General features: G+C 43.9%; 1 protein-coding gene across 1 annotated transcript in view; it reads right to left on the bottom strand.

The window, feature by feature from the left end:
- STK32B (serine/threonine kinase 32B) overlaps positions 1–25,685 on the bottom strand; it is a 298,021-nt gene that overhangs the window by 138,474 nt on the left and 133,862 nt on the right. The window contains exon 5 of the mRNA XM_069744831.1: positions 11,227–11,264. Within this exon, the coding sequence (XP_069600932.1) occupies positions 11,227–11,264 (38 nt within the window). The remainder of the gene's footprint in view (positions 1–11,226; positions 11,265–25,685) is intronic.

The raw sequence follows: 25,685 nt of genomic DNA on the forward strand, positions 1-25,685 counted from the left end.
AATACGCACAAGATTATACGCACCACGAAGATCTATCTTGGTGAACCAACTAGCCCCCTTAATCCGAGCAAACAAATCACACAGCAGCAGCAAGGGGTACTGAAATTTGACTGTGATTTTATTTAGAAGGCGGTAATCAATACAAGGTCTCAACGAACCATCCTTCTTGGCCACAAAAAAGAACCCTGCTCCCAATGGCGACGACGACGGGCGAATATGACCCTTCTCCAAGGATTCCTTTACGTAACTCCGCATAGCGGTGTGCTCAGGCACAGACAAATTAAACAGTCGACCCTTAGGAAACTTACTACCAGGAATCAAATCGATAGCACAATCGCAATCCCTATGCGGAGGTAGGGCACTGGACTTGGGCTCATCAAATACATCCCGGTAATCCGACAAGAACTCTGGGACCTCAGAAGGGGTGGATGATGAAATAGACAGAACTGGAACATCACCATGTACCCCCTGACAACCCCAGCTGGACACAGACATAGATTTCCAATCCAATACTGGGTTATGGACTTGTAGCCATGGCAACCCCAACACGACCACATCATGCAGATTATGCAACACCAAAAAGCGAATATCCTCCTGATGCGCAGGAGTTGGGTCCAGTACTGAGGCTTATTCTTGGCCAAAGGCGTAGCATCAATTCCTCTCAATGGAATAGGATACTGCAAGGGCTCCAAGAAATACCCACAGCGCCTAGCAAACTCCAAGTCCATCAAATTCAGGGCAGCGCCTGAATCCACAAATGCCATGACAGAATAGGATGACAAAGAGCAGATCAAAGTAACAGACAAAAGAAATTTCGACTGTACCGTATCAATGGTGGCAGACCTAGCGAACCGCTTAGTGCGCTTAGGACAATCGGAGATAGCATGAGTGGAATCACCACAATAAAAACACAGCCCATTCCAACGTCTGTGTTCTTGCCGTTCAGCTCTGGTCAAAGTCCTATCACATTGCATAGGCTCAGGTTTATGCTCAGATAATACCGCCAAATGGTGCACATTTTTACGCTCACGTAAGCGTCGATCGATCTGAATGGCCAAAGACATAGACTCATTCAGACCAGCAGGCATAGGAAATCCCACCATGACATCCTTAAGGGCTTCAGAGAGACCCTTTCTGAAAATTGCTGCCAGCGCACATTCATTCCATTGAGTGAGCACAGACCACTTCCTAAACTTCTGACACTATATCTCTACCTCATCCTGACCCTGACACAGAGCCAGCAAATTTTTCTCTGCCTGATCCACTGAATTAGGTTCATCATACAGCAATCCGAGCGCCAGAAAAAAAGCATCAATATCGCATAATGCAGGATCTCCTGGAGCAAGGGAAAATGCCCAGTCTTGAGGGTCGCCACATAATAAAGAAATAATGATCTTAACTTGTTGAACTGGGTCACCAGAGGAGCGGGGTTTCAAAGCCAGAAACAGTTTACAATTATTTTTGAAATTCAGAAACTTAGCTCTATCTCCAGAAAATAAGTCAGGAATAGGAATTCTAGGTTCTAACATAGATTTCTGAACCACAATGTCTTGAATATTTTGTACTCTTGCAGCGAGATGATCCACACAAGAAAACAGACCTTTCATGTCCATCACTACACCTGTGTCCTGAACCACCCAAATGTCTAAGGGAAAAGAAAGACAAAACACAGTGCAGAGAAAAAAAAATGGTCTCAGAACTTCTCTTTTCCCTTTATTGAGAAGCATTAGTACTTTGGGCCTCCAGTACTGTTATGAACTGGTGGTTCAGAAACACAATGGACCTGGTGGTTAAGAGCACAGAAAATGACCTGATAGTTACTAATAACATAGGACGAGCTCTGAGACGTGGGAACTCTGCTGACCGCAATCCCTAATCCTATCACACCACACTAGAAGTAGCCGTGGAGCGCTCCTGACCAGACCTAGGCGCCTCGGCACAGCCTAAGAAACTAGCTAGCCCTGAAGATAGAAAAATAAGCCTACCTTGCCTCAGAGAAATTCCCCAAAGGAAAAGGCAGCCCCCCACATATAATGACTGTGAGTAAAGATGAAAATACAAACACAGAGATTAAATAGATTTTAGCAAAGTGAGGCCCGACTTACTGAATAGACCGAGGATAGGAAAGATAGCTTTGCGGTCAGCACAAAAACCTACAAACAACCACGCAGAGGGCGCAAAAAGACCCTCAGCACCGACTAATGGTACGGAGGTGCTTCCTCTGCGTCCCAGAGCTTCCAGCAAGCAAGACAAACCAAAATAGCAAGCTGGACAAAAATAGCAAACAAAAGTAACACAAGCAGAACTTAGCTTATGCAGGGCAGACAGGCCACAAGACGATCCAGGAGAGAGCAAGACCAATACTGGAACATTGACTGGAGGCAAGGAACAAAGAACTAGGTGGAGTTAAATAGAGCAGCACCTAACGACTTAACCTCGTCACCTGAGGAAGGAAACTCAGAAGCCGCAGCCCCACTCACATCCACCAGAGGAAGCTCATAGACAGAACCAGCCGAAGTACCACTCATGACCACAGGAGGGAGCTCGACCACAGAATTCACAACAAGTACCCTCCTCTCAAGAGGGGCCAATAACTGAGTTCAGAGGCTTTGAGAGTCTCATGCCGTCAACTTGGGCTCTAATAAATAGCGCAGGAGGAGAACCTATATATTAGTAATGCTACAAACTCATGTCTCCAACAAGTATGGCTGTAATACCCCTATAAGTGCATGGAACATTTAGTTTATTCTTTCTTTTGCTAACGTTACCTTCGGTGATATAATTGGACAATTAAAATGGCACTAATGTGATGACCTGACCTTTTCCTAGACTTTGTCTCTTTTCTACTTTCCTAGATCTGAGAGTTCAGAGTTACATAAGCTTTTCGATAAAGCACAGCCATTCTGTAAAGCTTCACACATCATTAGCGCCCAAAGTAAATCAAGAAGTTTCTAACACATGAGTGAACAGCAAGAAAAAGGGTCAGTAAGGAGCCAGACGCAGAGGCTCGTGAAATATTAAAGTCTGTAGCCCCTTTACAGTGCGGCAGAAGCATCTGGATGAACGTCTTGGGTCAGCGAAATCGCCCTGTCATATATTAACAAACCATTAATATTTTTTACAAAAGCGTAATTCCCAGAAATGAATGCTTTGCTGCACATCAGGATCACTGGGTCACAATTACACATTACAAGAAAGTGCAGTCAGTGAGAAGGAAAACCTTGACACGATGAGAAGATAAAAACTGAGCCTTCCTTCTCTAACAATGAAGAAGAGTCATATACAGTTAGGGCCAGAAATATTTGGACAGTGACACAATTTTCGCGAGTTGGGCTCTGCATGCCACCACATTGGATTTGAAATGAAACCTCTACAACAGAATTCAAGTGCAGATTGTAATGTTTAATTTGAAGGGTTGAACAAAAATATCTGATAGAAAATGTAGGACTTGTACACATTTCTTTACAAACACTCCACATTTTAGGAGGTCAAAAGTAATTGGACAAATAAACATAACCCAAACAAAATATTTTTATTTTCAATATTTTGTTGCAAATCCTTTGGAGGCAATCACTGCCTTATGTCTGGAACCCATGGACATCACCAAACGCTGGGTTTCCTCCTTCTTACTGCTTTGCCAGGCCTTTGCAGCCGCAGCCTTCAGGTCTTGCTTGTTTGTGGGTCTTTCCGTCTTAAGTCTGGATTTGAGCAAGTGAAATGCATGCTCAAATGGGTTTAGATCTGGAGATTGACTTGGCCATTGCAGAATGTGCCACTTTTTGGCACTCATGAACTCCTGGGTAGCTTTGGCTGTATGCTTGGGGTCATTGTCCATTTGTACTATGAAGCGCCGTCCAATCAACTTTGCAGCATTTGGCTGAATCTGGGCTGAAAGTATATCCCGGTACACTTCAGAATTCATCCGGCTACTCTTGTCTGCTCTTATGTCATCAATAAACACAAGTGACCCAGTGCCATTGAAAGCCATGCATGCCCATGCCATCACGTTGCCTCCACCATGTTTTACAGAGGATGTGGTGTGCCTTGGATCATGTGCCGTTCCCTTTCTTCTCCAAACTTTTTTCTTCCCATCATTCTGGTACAGGTTGATCTTTGTCTCATCTGTCCATAGAATACTTTTCCAGAACTGAGCTGGCTTCTTGAGGTGTTTTTCTGCAAATTTAACTCTGGCCTGTCTATTTTTGGTATTGATGAATGGTTTGCATCTAGATGTGAACCCTTTGTATTTACTGTCATGGAGTCTTCTCTTTACTGTTGACTTAGAGACAGATACACCTACTTCACTGAGAGTGTTCTGGACTTCAGTTGATGTTGTGAACGGGTTCTTCTTCACCAAATTAAGTATGCGGGGATCATCCACCACTGTTGTCATCCGTGGACGCCCAGGCCTTTTTGAGTTCCCAAGCTCACCAGTCAATTCCTTTTTTCTCAGAATGTACCCAACTGTTGATTTTGCTACTCCAAGCATGTCTGCTATCTCTCTGATGAATTTTTTCTTTTTTTTCAGCCTCAGGATGTTCTGCTTCACCTCAATTGAGAGTTCCTTTGACCGCATGTTGTCTGCTCACAGCAACAGCTTCCAAATGTAAAACCACACACCTGGAATCCACCCCTGACCTTTTAACTACTTCATTGATTACAGGTTAACGAGGGAGACGCCTTCAGAGTTAATTGCAGCCCTTAGAGTCCATTGTCCAATTACTTTTGGTCCCTTGAAAAAGAGGACGCTATGCATTACAGAGCTATGATTCCTAAACCCTTTCTCCGATTTGGATGTGGAAACTATCATATTGCAGCTGGGAGTGTGCACTTTCAGCCCATATTATATATATATAATTGTATTTCTGAACATGTTTTTGTAAACAGCTAAAATAACAAAACTTGTGTCACTGTCCAAATATTTCTGGCCCTAACTGTATTCCCTGCACATAGACTCCATCGCTAGATGGATCAGATGATGGATGGAATACAATATTTCCACATGTTGATGGCCAGAAAAATGGTACAGGAAGTATTTTGTGGTGCATAAGGTATTTTTAGGAAATGTCAAAATATTTTTTCCTAGCTGTTTTTTTCTGTTTGAGGAAAGGTTTGTGGATATTAGCTCCTTAATTGAAATCTGTAACCAGGTTTCTAATCTGATAATGTAGAGAGAAAAACCCTGATTCCAGAGATGTGTCACTTTTCTGGGCTGCCATTTGTACATTAGATAAAAATCATTGTTTTATCAGCAGGAGATTATCACTAGAGGACTAGTAAACCTGCTGTGTAGTCCTCTATATTCATGAGCTCTGTATAACTCCGCCTCCACCACTGATTGGTAGCTTTCTGCCTATGCAAAATGTAAGCCTCCAATCAGTGGTGTGGGCGGGGTTATGCAGAGCTCAGCATTCAGAAAACTGCTAGATCTGCAGCGGAGAAAACAATAATTTTATCAAAACTGCAGTAAGCAGTCCAGTAAGTGACACATCGCTGGGAACAGAGTCTCTGCAACCATATCATGCTGCTCTCAGATGGGGTAATAAAAACCCAGTGAAAGATTCCTATTAGGATGAAGGCAATTTTCATTTTTGGGCTTTTCCTTGATCTAAGAGCCATATCTTTTTTTTCAGTTTTTGTTTGTTTTCATCGCCATACGAGGGCTGTTTTTTTGCAGGACAACTTGTAGTCTTACCAGTTTACTGAAAACCAGGACAAAAATTGAAGTGGAGTGAAATGGGGAACACATGCAATTACATTTCACTCTTTTCTTTAGACCATTTACTGTACAAGTTTAATTATTTTATATTTTAATAGTTTGGAATGTTCTCACGTGTCGTACAATACTAAATTAGCTTTTTTTTATTTCTTTATTTTTGAAGAAAAGGGAGGTGATAAAGGGGAGTAAATAATTGTTTTCTCTATGAAAAAGCTATTCTGGAGTATATTTTCTGTTAATCTATTTCTTTTGGAAATGTATAAATAAATTGACAGTGACTAATACTAATATGAACCTTGTCATGAACAAAGACAAACTGACACTTTTACTGTATTTTGCAGGTTGTTGTTTGGCCAGATAATTTGGGTCTTTGTCTTTTTATTGACATTTTATATTTTGCACATACTGTATCTTAGAATCTTTGAGTATTTTTACACCAGGGTTAGGATCCAAGAAGTATCGTTTCTCCTTGCGGAGAGTGACATGATAAGCATATTGCAGTGAGGAGACTTAAAGCCGCAATGATCCTCTGGGAAATATGCAAATTGTCTCTTCAGAGAGGAAGAGGACTAGAACTCTAGTGCCACCTATTGGAAGTAGCAATTTTAGCAGTCAATGTCGACCCTTTAGCGAGCCCTGTCACATGACTTAGGATAATAGCCAAACCAGAATCTCAATTTGCAGACACTGTGTTTTGGGGTACTGCCCCTCGTCAGTGCAAAGTGGAGATCTGGTTTGGCTGATTGAGAGGCGTCTGTGCCGGGATCCAAGAACTATCGGTTCTCCTTGCGGAGAGTGACATGATAAGCATGTCGAGAGGAGGAGACTTAAAGCCGCAATGCTCCAAGTCATGTGACAAGGCTCGTTAAAGGGTCGACATTGACTGTTAGGATTGCTACTTCCAATAGGTGGCACTAGAATTCTAGTCCTCTTCCTCTCTGAAGAGACAATATGCATATTTCCCAGAGGAGCATTGCGGCTTTAAGTCTCCTCACCTCGACATGCTTATCATGTCACTCTCCGCAAGGAGAAACAATACTTCTTGGATCCAGGTCAGACGCCTCTCAATCAGCCAAACCAGATCTCCACTTTGCACTGACGAGGGGCAGTACCCCGAAACACAGTGTCTGCAAATTGAGATTCTGGTTTGGCTATTATCCTAAGTCATGTGACAAGGCTCATTAAAGGTTCGACATTGACTGTTAGGATTGCTACTTCCAATAGGTGGCACTAGAGTTCTAGTCCTCTTCCTCCCTGAAGAGACAATTTGCATACACCAGGGTTACAATGTCCATAATTTTACATGTGTAGGAGGAAGCAGTGATACCCTTAAAGAACCTTTATGTGATGTGACATTAGTGATGAAAGACCGCCATCTGCTGGCCGGGCGAAGACAGGTGGAACCAATTTGTACCAGAAGAATTGCAGGAGCAGCAAGTTCTTGTGCTGGACCTGATCAGGTGACTCACATGACAGAATTCCTGGATATAAAAGCCCAATGTGCCAAACCACTTAGATATTTGGCACCAAGAAGGAGAGTGCAGCAGAGATGGACCAGGGATAGCACCAAAGCCAGTGTGACAGGACTCAGCGGAATGCCTAAGCCATGAATGTGCTGGTCATCACCAGACAAAGTCCAGACGATGTCCGGTGAGACCCAGAATCCAGACTGTGCCACTCAAGACCCAGAGTTCCGAAATATGCTTGTCGAGACTATGCCTGTCAAAACCAGAACCTGCACCCTATGCCGGTGAAGTTCCAGGCACCAGACAACTCTCATCAAGAGGTCAAGAGTCGAGACCCAGTCCTTCCTACCCCAGGCTCAGGAGATGTCCGCTAACGGTCAAGCAACAAATACCTGTGAGGAAACAGCAACCAGACCAGAGGAGTATGCCTGTGGTTGCAGAGATAATAATAATTTTTTTGTATATTGTATTTAGTGTATATGCGGTTGCAGAGAGACACGGTGAGTGAGCAGGGCCATCACTTCAAGCTATAACATACTGTATCGGGGCTGACCTGAGCTAGGACATCAGGTGGGGAGGGGGCGGGTTGGTGCGTTGGAGACTCAACACGTTTTACTAGACTTCTTCAGAAAGACTTGAAAACGCGGTGACCCCCGCTAGGGACAGAATTGCAAGAAGAACTTAAGTGGCAAATCCCTTGAACGGGCGTAACCACCTAGTAAAGAGAACATTAGTGTTATATATCAAAGAGCTTTAATTGCTATTACAATTGTATCGTTATATGGCTCATTGTTGATTTGCATTGTTTAATATCACCAATTGTCTTATAACTGCTGTAAATTACACCGCTCACTGACTATTCTTGCCTCTGTGCGTTTCATCCAGTCATGTGAATTACATATGATCATGTAGAAAATGCTGTAAACTTATGGTCTGCTTACATGAGCCAGGCGGCACTAATCGATGTTGGCGGAAGTTTATTATCCCGTTTACACACTGATCTTCAGATGACACTGAACAATCTGTAATAGGTCACTAAGTGCACACAGCCTGAAATTGTTCTCAACGGCACATATTTTGTTTACACAGGACAATGAGCTGCCGAGAAAAATGATCTGTTTGTGCAAACCAAATGGTTATTTTACCTAACAAATGAGCATTTGCAAACAGTGAGGACGACCATATTTCTTGTCTAATTTATACATTCATTTTTTTAGGTTCAGTGTTACTTTACAGGGTTAAAAAGCTACCAGAAACTGGCATAACATACTGCTATGTGATTCCTCCTACTTGAATATCCATTTATTCTATTGTGACAGAAAGGCACCTAATTAGCAGAATCGCAGTACTCCCATCTAAACCTCCATCATAGTCCTTTTATATATTGTAGGGCTGTTTATTTCTGGATGGCATGTGATATGTGATTGTGACAGACTGTAACCTTGAGAAATTCTAAAAGTCACATCCTATTGGAAATGATTTACTGGTGAGTGAACATGTGCTTGAAGTTTATGTGAAGGTAAGGCAGAACGACAGGGCTTATACTCATGAATAATGGATCAGCCTTTCCTGCTACTATCTCCTGTACAGAGGTGAGGTGAAAAGGGTGGATGATCAAGACCATGTTAGGCCACGAAGTCTCTTTGGAGATGTCCAACTATGTTAATGTCGTTCATCTTTTATAGTTTATGTCTTATCGGTTTCTGTATACTGACTTACACAAAGTTCTAAGGCACATCAGTCTGAGGTCTCTTAGGCCCACCAGAAGAAATTATCAGTCCGCAAAGAACATACAAATATTTACTTTTTTCTGCTTGACCTTTGGGGTTACTTTACTGAGTAAGGTCTCTAAACCCATTAGATTGCGGACGGAAGAACACTATGGCCCCAATTCATCAAGATCGGCAATTTTCTCAACTGTCTTGAAGAGGTTGCATGGTGGAGTCAGATACTCCTGATTCATGAAGTGGTGCAAGTCTCTTCATTAGTCTGGAGTGATTGTTGAGTATTTTTCACGTCCATGCACCTCGCCAGAAATCTTACTTTAGTCAGAGACATAAATTAGACAATCTGTGGCACCCTGCCCCCATTGCTTCCCTGTCCCACTCCAATTCTGCACCGTTTTTCAAAGCTGGGAGAAACTGGCATGAAAACGTGAAAACTCACAACATTTTTGCACACGTTAGAGATACACCAACATTTTGCAATTTTTCAAAGCAATTTATTCTGGAACTCTGCCGAAATTGTTTAATGAATCATGGGCTATGACTTCAGACTCCCCAATATACAGGAAAGCTTTGCTTAAACATGTGTTCCTATGTTCTCTATGAAAGAGCTGCTGCCAAATTCCTATGTTTGGAAAAAAAGAATTGGGTAATGATGACATCAGACTGTTTTGCCGGCTAGTTTAACATGTATGGATGTCCTTATTGTAGCTGTTCACTTTAGATTGCTGTCCATCTAGCATTTTTCCCTCCTGATCTCCCCATACACATGAACCTTGGCTCAGCTGAGTGTACATATGCTCGCAACAGGGAGAGAGGAGTAAGCCATTTATCTCTCTTTTTGGTGCGACCGACCATGTAATTAATGGTGCCCAACCTTGGTTGGCCAACGGCCACACAAATGTCATACTAAATGATGTGGCAATTGGCCACTGTGTTAGATTGAGTATCTGTTGCATATGGTCAGCCACCTTGTTTGGCCTTACTCTTAGGCTTCCTTCACATGTCCTGATATTTCTGCTACTGGAAAAATCAGTACCGATGCAATCCATGTCCGTGTGTCGATGTGCCCTTGTGACATCCACAGGGCGTTTGGGTGCCATCTGTGTGTGCCATCAGTGTGACACATACTTGAATAGAATGCAGAATATAAATGACAGATGTTTGGGTTTTAGATGTGCAAAGATAGAGAATAGATGAGATAGATAGATAGATAGATAGTGTGATGCAGTGACCCATGTGACTGTATGTGCTCCTCAGGATACGCAGAGGGAGTCTGCGCTGTAAGCCTGTAGTATTGTAGTTCTGGGTCCTGTAGTCCAACAAGTATTTGTATAGTTTAAAGGGAGGCTTGCAGGCTTAGTCGGAGAGCTGGGCGGGACTGACTAACCACACACTCCTCCCACCTATGGGGGTGGTTACAGCTACATAATGTGACCAGGGATTGGTCAAATGGTTGAGAGTGGATGGATCTGAATGGTCAGAGTGTGAAGTCTTGGATAGCCTGTGTGTTGGAATGTCCTGGAGTGGACTGGATTCCTGGAAGCACCTGGTGAGGCTATGGACTGAAAGCCTGTGTGTTGGAAGTGCCTGGGACTGGACTTCCTGAATAGCGCACGGAGAGGCTGTATCTGCAGATCCTGTGATGGCTACTGTGTTGGGGAAGCTACCGAACCTTCTGCGGGTCTGGTCTATCTGAATTGACCTGGTCACAAGGATGGTGATCTCAGTTAGGCAGGTTCCCTGGGAACCAGGACTGACAGGAGTCAGTTTGTGGAGCAGAAGCTCCTGTAAGGTAACTCCAGATAAAGGGGGTTACAGGCAAAGAAGTATCTGCCATTGGAACAGACTGTCGGTGGTTAATGTGTTCCGTTGATGTATATAATCTGTTTGTGACGCAGTCATGAGTCTAAATAAACCGAAATAGACTGTTTTTGTGAGAAACCGTGCCTGAGTGCTTTAATCCCTTTGCCAAGAGAGTGTTCCCCAACACACTCAGGTAACGCTATCTCACAATAGTTAGATAGATAGAAAAAGTCAAGGTGTAACCTTAGTCTATGTAGGCTTGGTCCGTGGCTGCATTTCCTATTTGTATTCATCATAAGGGCAGAGAAGCAAAATTACCGGAAGGCGCCTATAATGGGGTCCATCTGGTTTCTGTCATGGTGTCTGGCGTGAAAACTTGTATAGTCAAAATCGAACAGTTTTCATTACACCATGGATCAGTTTTATCTCCATGAAACCAGCTAACCATTTTACATTAAGCCATACAGATAGAAGGACCTCTCACGTATACAGCAGAATTGAGGCTACTCACCATGTTCATCCAGCAGGATATTATCTGGCTTGATATCCCTGTGAGAAAACAGTAAAATATCCTTCATTAATAGATTTGTATCAGAACATAATTAGTAATATACACTTCTTTATCTAATATATGTGAGTATTGATTGTTTAATTCTAGTGATTCCTTCTGTGTTTTTTATAGCGTGTTCTCATGCCTCAGCTTTTTCCAACCCCCATTTCAAAATTTTCTTCTATATCAAGTTAAAGGGAATATGGCAGCTACTACTTGATCAAAACCAAAGAAATGAGAAGGAGCATAAGTTTGTATAGGGGCAATGTGCATGTTCACCCTGTGGCCATTTAACAAACAAAACCTAAGTTAAAAACAAAATGAGCATATACCCTATAATAAGTGAGTATTAGTAGTACATGTAAATAATGTAGGGTACTCAGTTAATTCTATGTTATGCATGTGACTCACTCATACACAGAAAACAGGAATAATAAAGTCTACAGCACCCACAGTCTACTGGTCGCTGTACAGACCAGACAATCCTTAGCCGTACAACTAAAAAACACCACTTCGAACCTGACTCCCTAAAAGGCCATCAGTGGGGATAGCCTTGGGTCGTTAGGGTAGTCATCAGGTGCCACCCCAAGTCAGTGCCCGGACCTGCAACAGCTGACCAATGGGTCAGTGGTACAAATGCGAGGCACAGAGGATAAAGACATACACGTGATCAGAAAGTCAGAGGTTGGGCCGGGCAGCACAGCTTCAAAATTGGAAGCCAGGGTCAGATGTAGAGAGATCAGACAGAACGGGTTAATAAGTCAGGTCAGTAACAGGAAAGCCAAGTTACAATGCACCTAGATAGGAGACTAACTGCAACATAACCTAAGTTCAGGCAAGATGTGGAGTAAGTAGCTGCCTAATATATTCCCTGCTGGCAGGGGATAGACCAAGGAAGCAAAACTCTGCAGGACACAGCAAGTTAAATTCCTGCAGAGTCTGGCAGTGCCTCCCTATAGCCAGGTTGAGAATCACCAGCCAAAAGAGGATGCAGCAGTGCTACAATGTTGAAAGAGGCAGTTCAGCATGATGGTCTAACACCGTAAGGAGCAGAGTGGTGAACGCAGTGAGTAGGATGACACTGAGAAGGTGTGCGTTTTACCGGCATTACATTTTTACTATTGTGGTGGATCTCTTTCCTTTCCCCTTCATCCACTCATCACTATGTTCACACTGAGTTTTTTTTTTTAAAGAAATTTTTGTAGTAGAAACTGAGTGAAAACTCTCCAAATCCTCCTCCTCAAAAATTCAAAACTCCTCAAAAACTTAGAGTTGCCACTCTGCTTATACTCCAAAAACTCAGCAAAAAGATTTAGCAAGAAAGTACGGCAAGGATGTGTTCACAGTGAGTTTTTTTCTACTGGGCTTTTTGAGTGCAAATTCTCCCCAAAAAGAACGACGAGAAGCTAAAATACCACAAGTTTTGATTTGGTATGTGCAAACAATGTCTCTTAAAGGGTGTCTGTCACCCTCAAATGCATTTCTAATGGGCTACACTGTGCTATAGGGGACTAAGGTACTATACAAATAATACCAGCTCTGTTTCCGAATGATCGTTTATTGGCATCAGTAGGAAAAAACGTGAGCAGGCACAGACACCCATCCCGGCAGCATTCAAACTGCTCTGGGAGGGGAGCAATGTCAATCAGAATTGGGGGAAGGCGGCCAATATGCAAATAATGTGTCGTTGGGCCAGTAACGGGTGTAGTGCTAAAATGATTTTTATAGGGTCTAAGTCCCCTTATATCACTGTAAACTCAGGTGACCGAACCAAGTTTTTCAAACATAAGACGCTTCAGGGAACACTGGCCTTTTTTTCGGAGGCAGATCTTGTGGCTTTTTTCGTTCATTTCCTGAGTGTTTTCTTACAAAGTTTGGGCCACTGGCGATATTCTTAAAGGGTTTCCCATGGTTTTTGTGACTTCTCTTTTACTGTTGTTTTACGGCCGTTATTTTCACTCCATTGAATAATGAAGTAACCTCTAGCGCTTTTTTGAATTTAAGCAAAAACTACAGTATGCCAAAACACTCCGGGCATCTTTTAGAGCCAATTGAGTTGTATTATATAGTATTGGGTGTCTCCTGGGCAGAAAATGGCAGAAAAATGGACATGACACTGATTTTAACCGATGGCACTTTTAGAATCCTAAAGTGTTTAAGGGTTTGTTCACATGTTGCATTTTTCATGCATTTTTTAATGCTAAATTTTGCTGCTTTTCAAAGAACCAGCAAAAGTCTGTGAGATTTTAGAAATCTCATGCGTACATCTTGTTTTTTTTTTTCTCCTTAGTATTTCGTCCAAAACCTGAGGTATTGCCGAATGGAGTACGTCACTTCTTTCAGCGTTTTTTACCCATTGAAAGCAATGGGTGGTGCAAAAATTGCTGAAAAAATGCTACAAAAATCAGTTTTTGCTGCGGTTTTTGTGCCAAACCCTGATGAAATATAATCAGATTTTTCTTTGCACTGAACTTTATCAGCATGCACAAATGTACCCTGACAAAAACGTTGCAAAAAAAAGGTGGAAAAACGCAACAAAAAATAAGTAAAATCTACTTTTTTGAAGTCTCTTACTGCCAAGATTTTGCCTTAGAAAAAAAAAACGCATCAAAAATGCATCGTGTAAACAGCCTAAAAGACATTAAAAAAAAACTTGAACATGTGCACAGAAAGTCATTTTTATATAAAAATCCATACCTTTATTCTTTTGAGCGTTTTTTTAGATGGTTTTTTAGATGGTTTCAGCAGTGGAAATCCACCTGAAAAATACCGTATGTAATGCTTACGTAGCCTTGGAGAGTTTCTCCTCCAAAGACTCAGCAAAAAAAACCAACTCTGTGTTATAAAACACCTAAAGAAAAAGTTTCCTGAAGCAGGTTGCACCCCTGCCTCTTTGAGAACATACCCCCAAGCTTCAAGTAGGGTTACATTTGGCTGCACTTTTTGTGTTTATGTTTTTTTCCAATGATTTACCGAAAAATTGCAGCCAACAAAGTGATGGTTACTGTAGTAAAAAGCTAACGCAATGCCACATGTAAGTACACCCATACTGTGACCGACCCTGGGACCCCCCGTAAGTAGCCTCCAAGAGCCAATTCAATACCAATAACGTTTTGGAAATATTAGTTATCAAATTCCCCTGTCGTTTTCTCTAGCAAAATATTAAGAAGCACAAAAGATTTTTTTTTTTTACGTTAATTTTCTATTATAAATAATAATAATTTAGTTTCAAGCCCTTAAAAAAATGCAATTAAAGCAAAGAGAAAATGATTAGATGAGAAAGATGTGGGAAGGAACCATATTGTGTTTGTTTTGGCATTAATATCACTTAACGTGTAAAATAACGCTCAGTTAATATCCGTGCGGAGTTCATTCCTCAGCTTCCCACTGCTAGAAAACAGCAATGTCTAATACATCTCAATTGTAACAATGAGCGATATTGCCGGAGCGCGGCTGATGTGGGGGTGGAGATCCGTCACGCTGAGAGTCTGGATATAGCAATTAAAGAAATGATCACAGATTTTCCAGCCTGGAATAACCCCGGTGATACATTCATTTAAAGCCTCACACTATTATTGTACAAGACATGAAACGATATGGCTCCGAGTCGTGGGCAGTGAAATAAAACTTCCAAAGGTGAAAGTTAAGGAGTAGGGGAAAAAAAGGATTTGCTACGAGGCTCCAACTTCTCCTGCTTCCCACAAAATGGCAAAGCATAGACCTTTCTCAAAGGTCCTTGGGTGGTTAGATTGATGATGAACATGTTGAGCCACATCTACATTCACTTCTATAGGACTGAGAGAGATAGCCATTCCATCAGTCACATAGAAGTGAATGGAGTAGTAGTCACACGTAGTCACAGACAATTTTTTTTCCCACTTGTCACCCGTATACAATGCATTTTTTATAGCAGCAGTTATTAATCATTTACAGTTTCCTATGTTACCAAACTGCAATGTATCCGTAATAATCAGATGATGTTCACTGGCTCCGTTCAGAATCCAGTTATTTTCTCGCATCCATAAACTTGGATTTTCTTCAGTTTTGAAGTTTCTTCAGAGTCTTCTCTGGCGACGTGTGCTTTCATCCCTCCCTCCCAGAGGCTGCGAATCACAGCTCGGCAGCTGATCTAGCAGTCTATCTATCTCAGACACATCTGAGCTGTAATTGGCAGCCTCTGTGAAGGAGGAGTGAAAGCGCACAGCCCCAGAGAAGACTCTGAAGAAATGACCAGTTCCACTACGAGCAGAGATTTCACATGCTACGCTCCAGAAGAAGCAAATGTGAATATCTCTGCAATGGAGTGATGCAGAGGAAAATGGAAAAAGGTGTCAGAATCAGGGGAGCACAGGGATTTTTACAAGGTATTTAACTTAATTTTTTGAGCAAGTGACAGATCCTCTTTAAGGGACTTTTTCAGATCTGCAAATGATCTTAATGCATGGACAAAGTGATAACATTTTGGGAGCAGCATCAATCATTTTTTAAAATTAATTTCACCTTAATTATATAGAACACACTGGTAAAAAGGGCATATCTGAAGACTAATGCACCCATTTTCTGTCCCTTAGAAATTAATGTGTGTGGTTACAGATGCTGTCATAATGGATAAGCCATCGATGCATGTCTAGTAAGGGACCACAAGAATCAGCAGAATGAAGAAGTGTGCTTATGTCCATATATGTGATACTACAGCTCAAGAATGTTCACTGGGCTGAGATGTATGACCAGGCAAAGCACCTACATTCATACTTGGGTACCAATATTGATGTTGGCATTTTGGGGATTTTTTTCTGGAACCTATCCTAATTCACCTATCCTACACTGCCCATTTTTGGGTGGAGTTTGTGTTATCCCTGCCCTCTTTACATCTGAGAATGTTTCCAAATAATCGGGACAGTCCTTGCAAATCAGTAACTGTTGGCAAATACGCTTCCATGGAGGACACTCACTAAATATTGTAGTGAAAGGTTCACATTAAATACTGGTCCTTTATTCTACTAATCATTGGGATGCCGTACATTGATGGACCATTGTAATAGAATATGCAAATTGCCTCTTCTGAGAAAAAGAGGACTTAAACTCTATAGCGCCACCTGTTGGAAGTGTAATGGAATACACTGAAAAAACCCTCTTTAATACTACAAGGTTAAGTTATGGAATATTGTTGGCATTATATGTAAGTAACCCCTCAGCGGCAACCTTATTTCTTGCCATCCTACCTCCCTTTCCTCCTTCACAGTACTGTAAAAGACTATTGTGTAATCATGGTCTCTACAGGAGATACTACTCACAGAAGCTTGAGAAATGGGAGATAAGCTATGTCCCATTTTTACGTCAATGATACACAGCCGGAGTATTTTTAGCTATGTTTTTAGGAATCATTTTTCATAATCAACCGATTCTCTCACTGATATAATCTGTGGAGCACACTCCATCCATAACACTGTCTGTCCTATAAATAATTGGACATCTATACATCTTTTTTAACCTAAATGAGCGCCATTGTGACGGTAGTGTCAGGAATATTTATTTCACCACTCAGCTTCTTGAAGTAATAGCATTACCTTCTTCCACTGCGAATACCAATTCTCGAACAAAATTTCATCGTTACACCAGTCACATAGAACTTAGGAAATTCATACCGGATCCTGTACAATTGACAGAGCGGAGGAACAAGTTACCTAAATTCCAAGGCTGACACTATGTATATATGATTCTTTCATATTACTTATTGATGACCTAGGGATAGATGTTTCATGCACTTTTCAGACTCATATATGGATGATTGAGATTAATTCCACCTCAGCGCCTCCTTAAGTGAAATCACGCATTACATGGTGCCTTTTTAAAATCTATAGACTACACATGTAATGCGTAAAGATGTTGTCACGGGGCTACCGCGACAGAGAGGTTCCAGAGAACCGCAGCGCTCTGGGCCGCGTTCACACACAGTGAACAGAAGCTCTTCTCCTGTACTCTGACCTTGCTGCTTTGTGCCAGCAGTGCAGGAGTTAACCTTGTTGCTGAGTTGCTGTGAGCTGGGTCTCTCAGCTGAAGTGGATTTTGTAATCTCCTCTATATAGACCCAGCCTTGACTACAGCTATTGTCAGTGATCAGTTCTGCTGCCTGGCTTGGAGGTTGAAGGATATTAGGAGCTTGGAGGTTTATTTACAGAGATTGGTGTCTGCTGTTTTGGTTGCATGTTAAACCTGTTTTCCTTCCTAGTTTTTTCCTTCTCTTCCCTTCTCTGTGTTTCCTCTGTGGCTGTGTGAGCATTTGGTGAGTTTGAGACTTTTTGTTACCTTGTCTGTATACCCTGTTTATTGTTGTATTTATACACTGGTGCAGTCCTCCTCCCTGGTGGGGAGAGGGGGCCACTGATAGGGCCTTCACAGGAGACAGGGATACGCTGGCGGCTCAGACCTCCTAACAATCATAGGTACCCCTGAGATAAGGGAAAGCCAGGGCCCCTTATAGTGGCAGGGACAGGTGCGGGTCCCAGTACGCCGTCCTGCCCTTATCGCCGTAATCGGCGTGACAGATGTTGAGTCCTCCAGAGAGGTACTGCAATGCTCTACACTCCAGCTATTTTACGGAGATCTTGAATGGAATACTCCCCTCCATTAGCATCTAGTAATTTTAATAAGGTGTGGAAAATGTGTTTCATAAACCAGAAAACAACTTTTATGCGGGTACGATCAGTCTCATCTAAGGTGACAATGAAGTCCTTCAAATTGCATTGACTTTTGTTTAAAGGTCTCCATACATATTAGAGAAAAGTCAGCCCAAACTAGCCGATTTCAATGAGACCAGCCAACTTTGTTATTTGTAGAAGGGTTTTCCAGCTGCTGTCGGACTGAGATGCCAAGAGTCCGTCATTCAGTCTGTCCGTCATTAAATATTACATTAAGCTCATTCACAAATTTACCTCTGCTTCTATGTAATAGTATACTGGGTAGTTTATTAAATAAATGATGACATGCCAAATTTGTACATAATGAATTAAGTGTATAGTGCCGACTGCTATTCATGGAGAGGGACCCACCGGTAGATTTACCTTTTCTCCGGCGGCTCAGTCCGAGCCTGTTTTCGGCTCTTCCTTTACAGATTATGATGTGAAAAAAAAAAAAGGATCAGGCATGTTGAATTTCAACACTAAGGGTATGTGCACACGTCCGGATTTTTAGCATTTTTTTAGTGGAAATTCGCCATAAAAACGCTATAATTCCGCATCAAAAACGCTAAAAATATGCATCCTATCATTTAGAATGCATTCCGGAATTTTTGTGCAGATGGATGCGTTTTTTTCCGCAAAAAAAACGCAATCCGCAAAAAAAATGAACATGCTCATTCTTTTTGCGGATTTTTTGCGGATTCCCTGATAAAAGGACATTCAGGAAAAAAAAAAAAAACGCAAAAAATCCGCAAAAATTCAGCGCAAAATCCGCGAAAAATCCGCGCGGAAAAAAACGCAAATTTCTGCCAGAAAACTCCGGATTTTGTCAGGAAAATTACCTGACGTGTGCACATAGCCTAAAGATAAAGAGAGTAATTCTAAAGAGAATGGATTCTAAACTCATCAAATTTACTTAGTATTTATCAAAGTTCAGGCAAATCCAAATTTTAGACAATGAAAGGGGTTTAAAACAAAATTTCCCACCTCTTTTTCCAGAGTCATCTCCCGCCAACGTCCATGCATCTTTGGCCTCTTTGTTCCGTGTAAGCCTCAAAAAGTTATGACGCCTTTGAGTGACTGTTACTTGACATCATTACATTTTGAGGCTTAGTCAACACAGAAGGTATGAGGATTCCATGATGCAGTGGGAGAACTCACCAGGGATAGACTACATGGCTGAACAGGTGAATTTTTTAACATCTTTGTTAGCCTACAGTACGTATACTATGCTCTTGGATCTATAAAGACCTCAGGGGATTACAAGACACATTTGAATCACAGAAAACACATTTCATATGAATGGAATTTCCTGGCCAAAATTTCAGCAGATCCATCTATTAGAATTCCGGAAGATTTGCTCATTACTATTCAACACGCAATTTTTTTGTTTTCCGAGGAGATTTGCCATTGCCAGGAGTATTTGCTAGTGGTTCACCCCCCCCCCTCCCCACTCCCCATGGCCACTGTGAACTCATGAAAACTCAGGCGAGATGCATGTGCAGATATGGAGGTTGTGAAAAATAGCTGTCAGCTGAACAAGCTTTTGCAATGAAGAATTAGCTAGAAAACCAAAAGAAATAGATTTTAAAGAATGAAATGTAGAATTTCAGCTAGTGAATGTTGATATAATAATGTTCCTTCTCTTGGAATATAATCCTCATGATTATGGTATTATACTATATCAAGCTACGTAATAATACGTTTTTAAAAAATTAAAGTAAAAGAGAAGCTGAGTCACTGAAAAGACTGGTAAATACTCGGGTCCTTACTGAAATATAGACCTCGTTAATCCGTAAAAGGTTCTATGGTGATTTTAGTCATGTAAAAATATAACTGGTCTATGTTATTAGGAAGATGAAAATCATTAAAAAGTACCTGTTTCTAATTATTTTTCATAAATCAATGGTATGCATGAAAACAAGCAACTTTATAAAATATCTCATCATCTAAATGTGCTATTTTCTCCTCCTGGACTGATCTTTCACTGTCAATACCTGGGTAAAATCTGTATTCAATGAAGACAGATTTCCACATTACTGAGATAGGAGATGACAGTTGGTGTTTATGAAATTCTATGGAGGAGAAGTAAGAGGTACAAGCGGCCATCAGTCTTTGTGTCCATGTCTCCCAAGGTGGCGATAGTTATATGACTTACCCATTTGACCATCTAGCTGGTGCTCTCTTCACTCCTCTTTCTCTCATTTAGAACTCAGTGCCATTTTTTGGGCACTATCATGCCTCCTATGCTATTTTACTTAATGGCAGTATTGGACAGAGGGAGGAGCAGATGAATTCAGAGATGTTGTATTTTCATGTGAAAAGTTGTTTAAATGCTGCCAGGACTTGTGGAGAAATCAGAGACCTGAGTTCCTCATCCAGTCTTAGACTAGACCTCTAAGTCCTGCCTCCCACCTCTGATTCATGGAAAAATGCAAAAATGCAATCAGCAGTCTGAAATCCTAAATGCTCCACTGCGTAACTAGAGTCCAATGAGCCCCAGTGCAAAATTTGTACCTGGGCCCCTGACCTGCATGCAAATCTGATGTATGGGCCCTTGTAGGATTCTAGATAATGTAAAGAGATATGTGTTCCCCCTCTCATGTAACAATGTCCCTGATCCTGGCCCTTTTCTGTAATAATGTCCCCTATCCTGGACCCCTTCCAGGTATAATGTCCTTCATCCTGGGCCTTTTCCTGACATTATATCCTCCATCTTATGCCCCTCCCACTAATAATATCCCCCATCCTGGTATAAAGTCTCCATCTTAGACCCCTTCCTGGTATGTCTCTCTTTCCTGGTATAATATCCTCCATCCTGGGCCCCTCCCACTAATAATGTCCCCCATCCTGGTATAAAGTCTACATCTTAGGCCCTTTCCTGGTATAATGTCTCTCTTTCCTGTGGGATGCAGCGGTAGCACTGTACGACCGCAGACCGGTACCAAGTCTCTTTACTCATGCCATACACCAAAGCTAGATCCTCTCAACTTCAGCTGGGTAAACATAAGACAGCCCGAGACACAGGGGGTCAGTCTCTTTGGTTCCTCTTGCCCCTGTGTTGCTTCACACAGGGAGTACTCTGCAGACAACTGCTCTGTCTGCTTCTAAGAACAACACTAGCACACCTCCCCCTCTAATACAAGGCTTTTAAACAGTCACTGCTTCACCATTCTAATCATAGTTACACCTGTGACTGCAATATGCCCTCATGGCCTCACTGCACCTCTATGCACATTCTGGAGAGCACAAACAGCGCCCCCTAGCTTTAACTGGGGTCACTGCCTCACATATCCTCCCCCCTGGTCATACCTGTGGGGTTGAACATTTGTTATCCCGTATGGGCGCAAGACAGGGCATCTGCATGCCTCTGGGACATCACCGCCCGACACTACACTAAGAAACCCAAGTAGGGACTGGAACCATCGATTGGCGCATGCATCTCTCCTCTTTGCGTTTCTCCTCCACTCTTCATTATGGGACCACCTACCTCGTACTCTCCATTGCAGAAGCCAAGCCCTCTTTTCTGTTTAACTGTAGATTTGGGCCAGTTTTGGTCTCGACCTTGTGTATTTTGGGTACATCTTTGGGTCATCTTGTCACCTAAGTATCTGCTTTCGGCCCCTGGTACCGTTTCCTCTGTACCCTTACCCGTGCCTCAGTGACTATATCTGTATTGTGTTGCCCCCGAACCTGAGCCTCCAAACCCTGCTGTCTAGCGAGCGCTCTATCTAATTTTCCCTGACCCCCGGCCCCATCTTTGACTGGTGCCAGAGGGTTCCCCATTCGCACGTCCCCAGTTAACTCTGCGACCATACATTCCCGGTTCTTCTCATACCTGCATTTTTTTATACCTGTGTCTCCGTGTGGGACCCTGGATCTGAGCTGTCCCAACCTTACCAGGGAACACCTCCAGCTCGGGGTTCAATGGGGTCCCCATGACCTCTACTGCCACAACCTCTAGAGGGAGGCTATCGGGGTTACACTCTAACCCTAAATTGGTGACCCCTGTGGCAGACATCTTAGCATCTTCGGGTTCTGCGCCCAAAACAACATCTTCAGTTTCTCCTGCTATTACCTCTAGGGAGAGCCTATCGGGATTATACTCTGTCCCTAGGTTGGCGACCCCTATGGCAGGTATCTCAATATCTTTGGGCACTGAACCCGGTCCATGAGAGGATTGACCCTGGTCTCGCACAGGGACCAAAACAGGGGCAAATCTCTCCCCAACACAGTCCTATATGGAAGGGTCTTTGCCACTCCCAGCACGTGCTTAATGTCACAACACAGTGTGGAAAAATGAACCTCCGCGGTTGGGTACTCCAGGATTTCCCCGTGGATACTCATCACCTCCACTTTCGGTCCTTTGGGGTTGTCCTCGGCAACAAGGGACCTATGGACCAGAGTCACTTTACTACGCATGTCCAGGAGAGCCTCTGTTTGGCACCCATTCACAAGTACCTGGCACAATTTTGGTTCGCTGCTGGCAGGGTCTATAGTGGTGATACAGACTGGCTGGGCACACATAGACTCCTGACCGGTGTTACCGCAGTCCATGGGCTTAGTTGTCACCGAACAGATACTAGTCCCATGCCCGGTCTCTGGTACAATGTCCTGAGTGGATTTATACTGCTCAATCAAATCTATTAGCAGTTCCAGGGTGCCTAGGACCCTCAGCCCGACCCAAAGCTGCATAGCGTCCGGCAGAGTCCTCACCATTCGGTCAGCCACGATTTTCTTCATCATCTCATACAAGGAACAGAACTCAGGCTGGAGCCACTCCTCCACCAATTGCAAGTAATTTACTTGAGACCTGGCGGGCTGAGCCTCTACAGAGGACCACTGGTACACCCAATGATCGCCCCTCACATTAGGGGTCTCTTCATGACTCTGCTGATTGCCCCTCATATTAGGGGTCTCCTTTTTACCATGCTGAAGCTCTGCTAGCTTCCACTCTAGCTCCTTTTGCTGATGCTGCCACTGCAGCTCCAGCTACTGCAGCTCTTGCTGCTGCAGAACTAACTTCTTGCTGTGACCGCTGAAACTGCAGCATCTCTTGCTGAAGCCTTTGCTGATTGAGCACAACCTGCTCCAAAAGTTCCTACATTTCTCCAGCAGACTTGCACAACGATCTGCAGCACTCTCTGGGGTATGCCTTAGTTCACATGCCCGCATTCTCCACCTTATGTGATGCAGCGGTAGCACCGTACGCAGTGAAATGGCAGTGACCCAAGCAAATTCAAGCAAAATGTTCCTTTAATGTGTTCCTTCACACAGTCCATTAGAAATACACAATACACGGCTTCTTCACACAGACCATTGGAAATACATAGTATATGGCTTTAGTTTGCAGTCTCTAAACAGGCCAGACTTTGTCCTTTGTCCAGTTTCCCTGGGTGACCGCACGCCGGTACCAAGTCTCTTTACTCACGCCGTGTACCGCACACTATCCAGATCCTCTGGATTTCAGCCGGGTAAGCATAAGACAGCCCGAGACGCAGGGGGTCAGTCTCTTTGATTCCTCTTGCCCCTGTGTTGCTTCACACAGGTAGTACTCTGCAGACAACTGCTCTGTCTGCTTCCAAGAACAACACTGACACACCTCCCCCTCTACTACAGGGCTTTTAATCAGTCGCTGCTTCACCATTCTAATCATAGTTACACCTGTGACTGCAATACACTCTCATGGCCTCACTACACCCCTGTATGCATTCTGGAGAGCACAAACGGTGCCCCCTAGCTGTGACAGGGGTTACTGCCTCACACCTGGTAGAATATCCTCCATCCTGGGCCCCTTCCAGTAACATATGTCCCCCATCCTGGCATAAAGTCTCCATCTTAGGCCTATCCTTGGTATAATGTCTCTCTTCCCTGGTATAATATCTTCCATCCTGGGCCCCTTCTGGGTATAATGTCTCCCATCCTGGGCCATTTCCAGTATTATATGTCCTCCATCCTTGTATAATGTGCCCCATCCTGAGCTTCTTCCAGTAATAATGTCACTGTTCTGCAGCTCTTCACCAACAAATACCTAAAAAAAAGATTTTTCTCACCTTCCCCCACTCCCACAAGAGGTGACATCCTGCTCTATAGCCGCAGCAGAAGCCGGCAGCGTGCAAGTGACATCAATGCCATGCGCTACCAGTGATTTGCATGCTGACATCAGCTGCCGGCCTCTAATTATCCGGCCGCGTGTAGTGCGGTGCAGGAACCTGGCGGGTCCGTGAGATGCAATACATTTCAACTGAATGTGTGTCCTTGGACACACATCCAACTGAAAAAGCTGGGCCCCCTCCTGCATGGGTCTGGTTATGGTCACACCCTCTGCAACAGTGTTTGTTAAGCCCCTGTGTAAAACTAATGAGCAACCACACCTGACAGTCAATCTGTGGGTGCCCCCATACATCTAATATGTATGGGGGCTTTAACCCTATAAGTTACCAATATAATAAACTTACATTTCCAGATTTTATTTGCTTTCTTCAAAAATTAATAAAACCATTATCTATTCTAAACATGTAATCCTTCCTCAATAGCGATTAAGTCCCCTATAATTGTAATCCCTTTTTCTCTGATCGCCCATGACGGCACCACGGAGAGAGGGGATCCGCCCACCAAGGACAGGAAACCTACGGATAAAAAGGCGGTACCACTCTCCTGCATCAGTTGGTTTCCTGTCCTTGATGGGAGACCTACGGACTTACCAGTTCGTCGTTGGATCCGGGGCCAACCAGTCCGATTCAGGCAGCTGGGGTCCCTCTGCCTCGGCTAGGGTGGTGACCCGAAGCGCCACCGCTGGGAGCCAGTGGGCCGACAGGGTGTGCGGGGGAGGTGACAAGGAGTTCGCGGTCACCTCCCCAGGTAAGATGCAGCAGCGGCAACATCCAGGGGGGTCCCTCTGTGGTTGCGGGAGGTGCAGCACGACCCTCCCTAAATCAAGCGTCAGTCTGCACACTGCATCGCCATCAGGCGTGCAGGTATTGTGCTACTGGGGCTGCATAGGACCGGGGGTGCCGGTCAGAAGCGCATATCTGCTTCCGGGCGCTGCTTTGCGCAGGCCCGGTATCCAGCTGGGTCTCGCGAGGTCTGCAGAGCGCCGGTATGCGCAGGCGCCGGCGGTGCTTCCGGCCGGGCGCTTGGTGCGCTCTGCGCAGGCGCCGGCGTGGCTCCAGCCGGGCGCTTGGTGTACACTGCGTGGGCGCCGGCGGGGCTTCTGGCCGGGGCGCGCTCTGCGCAGGCGCCGGCGTGGCTCCAGCCGGGCGCTTGGTGTGCATTGCGCAGGCGCCGGGGGTGCTTCTGAAGCCGCCGGTATGTTTCGGCGGGGCGCTTGATGCGCACTGCGCAGGCGCCGGCGGGTCTTCCGGTCGGATGGCGCGGATTACCGCTAGAGTGTGTTTTTTGAGTCGGATTACTGCGCAGGCGCTGACCGCTCCTCATATGATCAGTCGCTACTGCGCAGGTGCAGGGAAGCGGCGGGAGGGTTCAAATAGTAGAACCCTCATCCTCTTGGTGGCTCTGCAGTAATAGGCAGGAGCTTCAAGGGGAATAGGAGCGACAACTCAGCGAGTTCAAGGCACGCAGACCAGCAGCAGTATGAGTGACCCAGCATCACCTCCGCCCGAATCACCTCCACCTGCAGTATCGCCACAGCAGCAGCAGCAAAAAAGGCGGCAGCAGAAAGTGCACCAGGACACCAGCAAAGAACGCCAAAGGTCTCAACACAGTAAGGAGTCCAGTACGGCG

The sequence above is a fragment of the Ranitomeya imitator genome, chromosome 1 (genome assembly GCF_032444005.1).
Source record: "Ranitomeya imitator isolate aRanImi1 chromosome 1, aRanImi1.pri, whole genome shotgun sequence".
Lineage (NCBI taxonomy): Eukaryota > Metazoa > Chordata > Amphibia > Anura > Dendrobatidae > Ranitomeya > Ranitomeya imitator.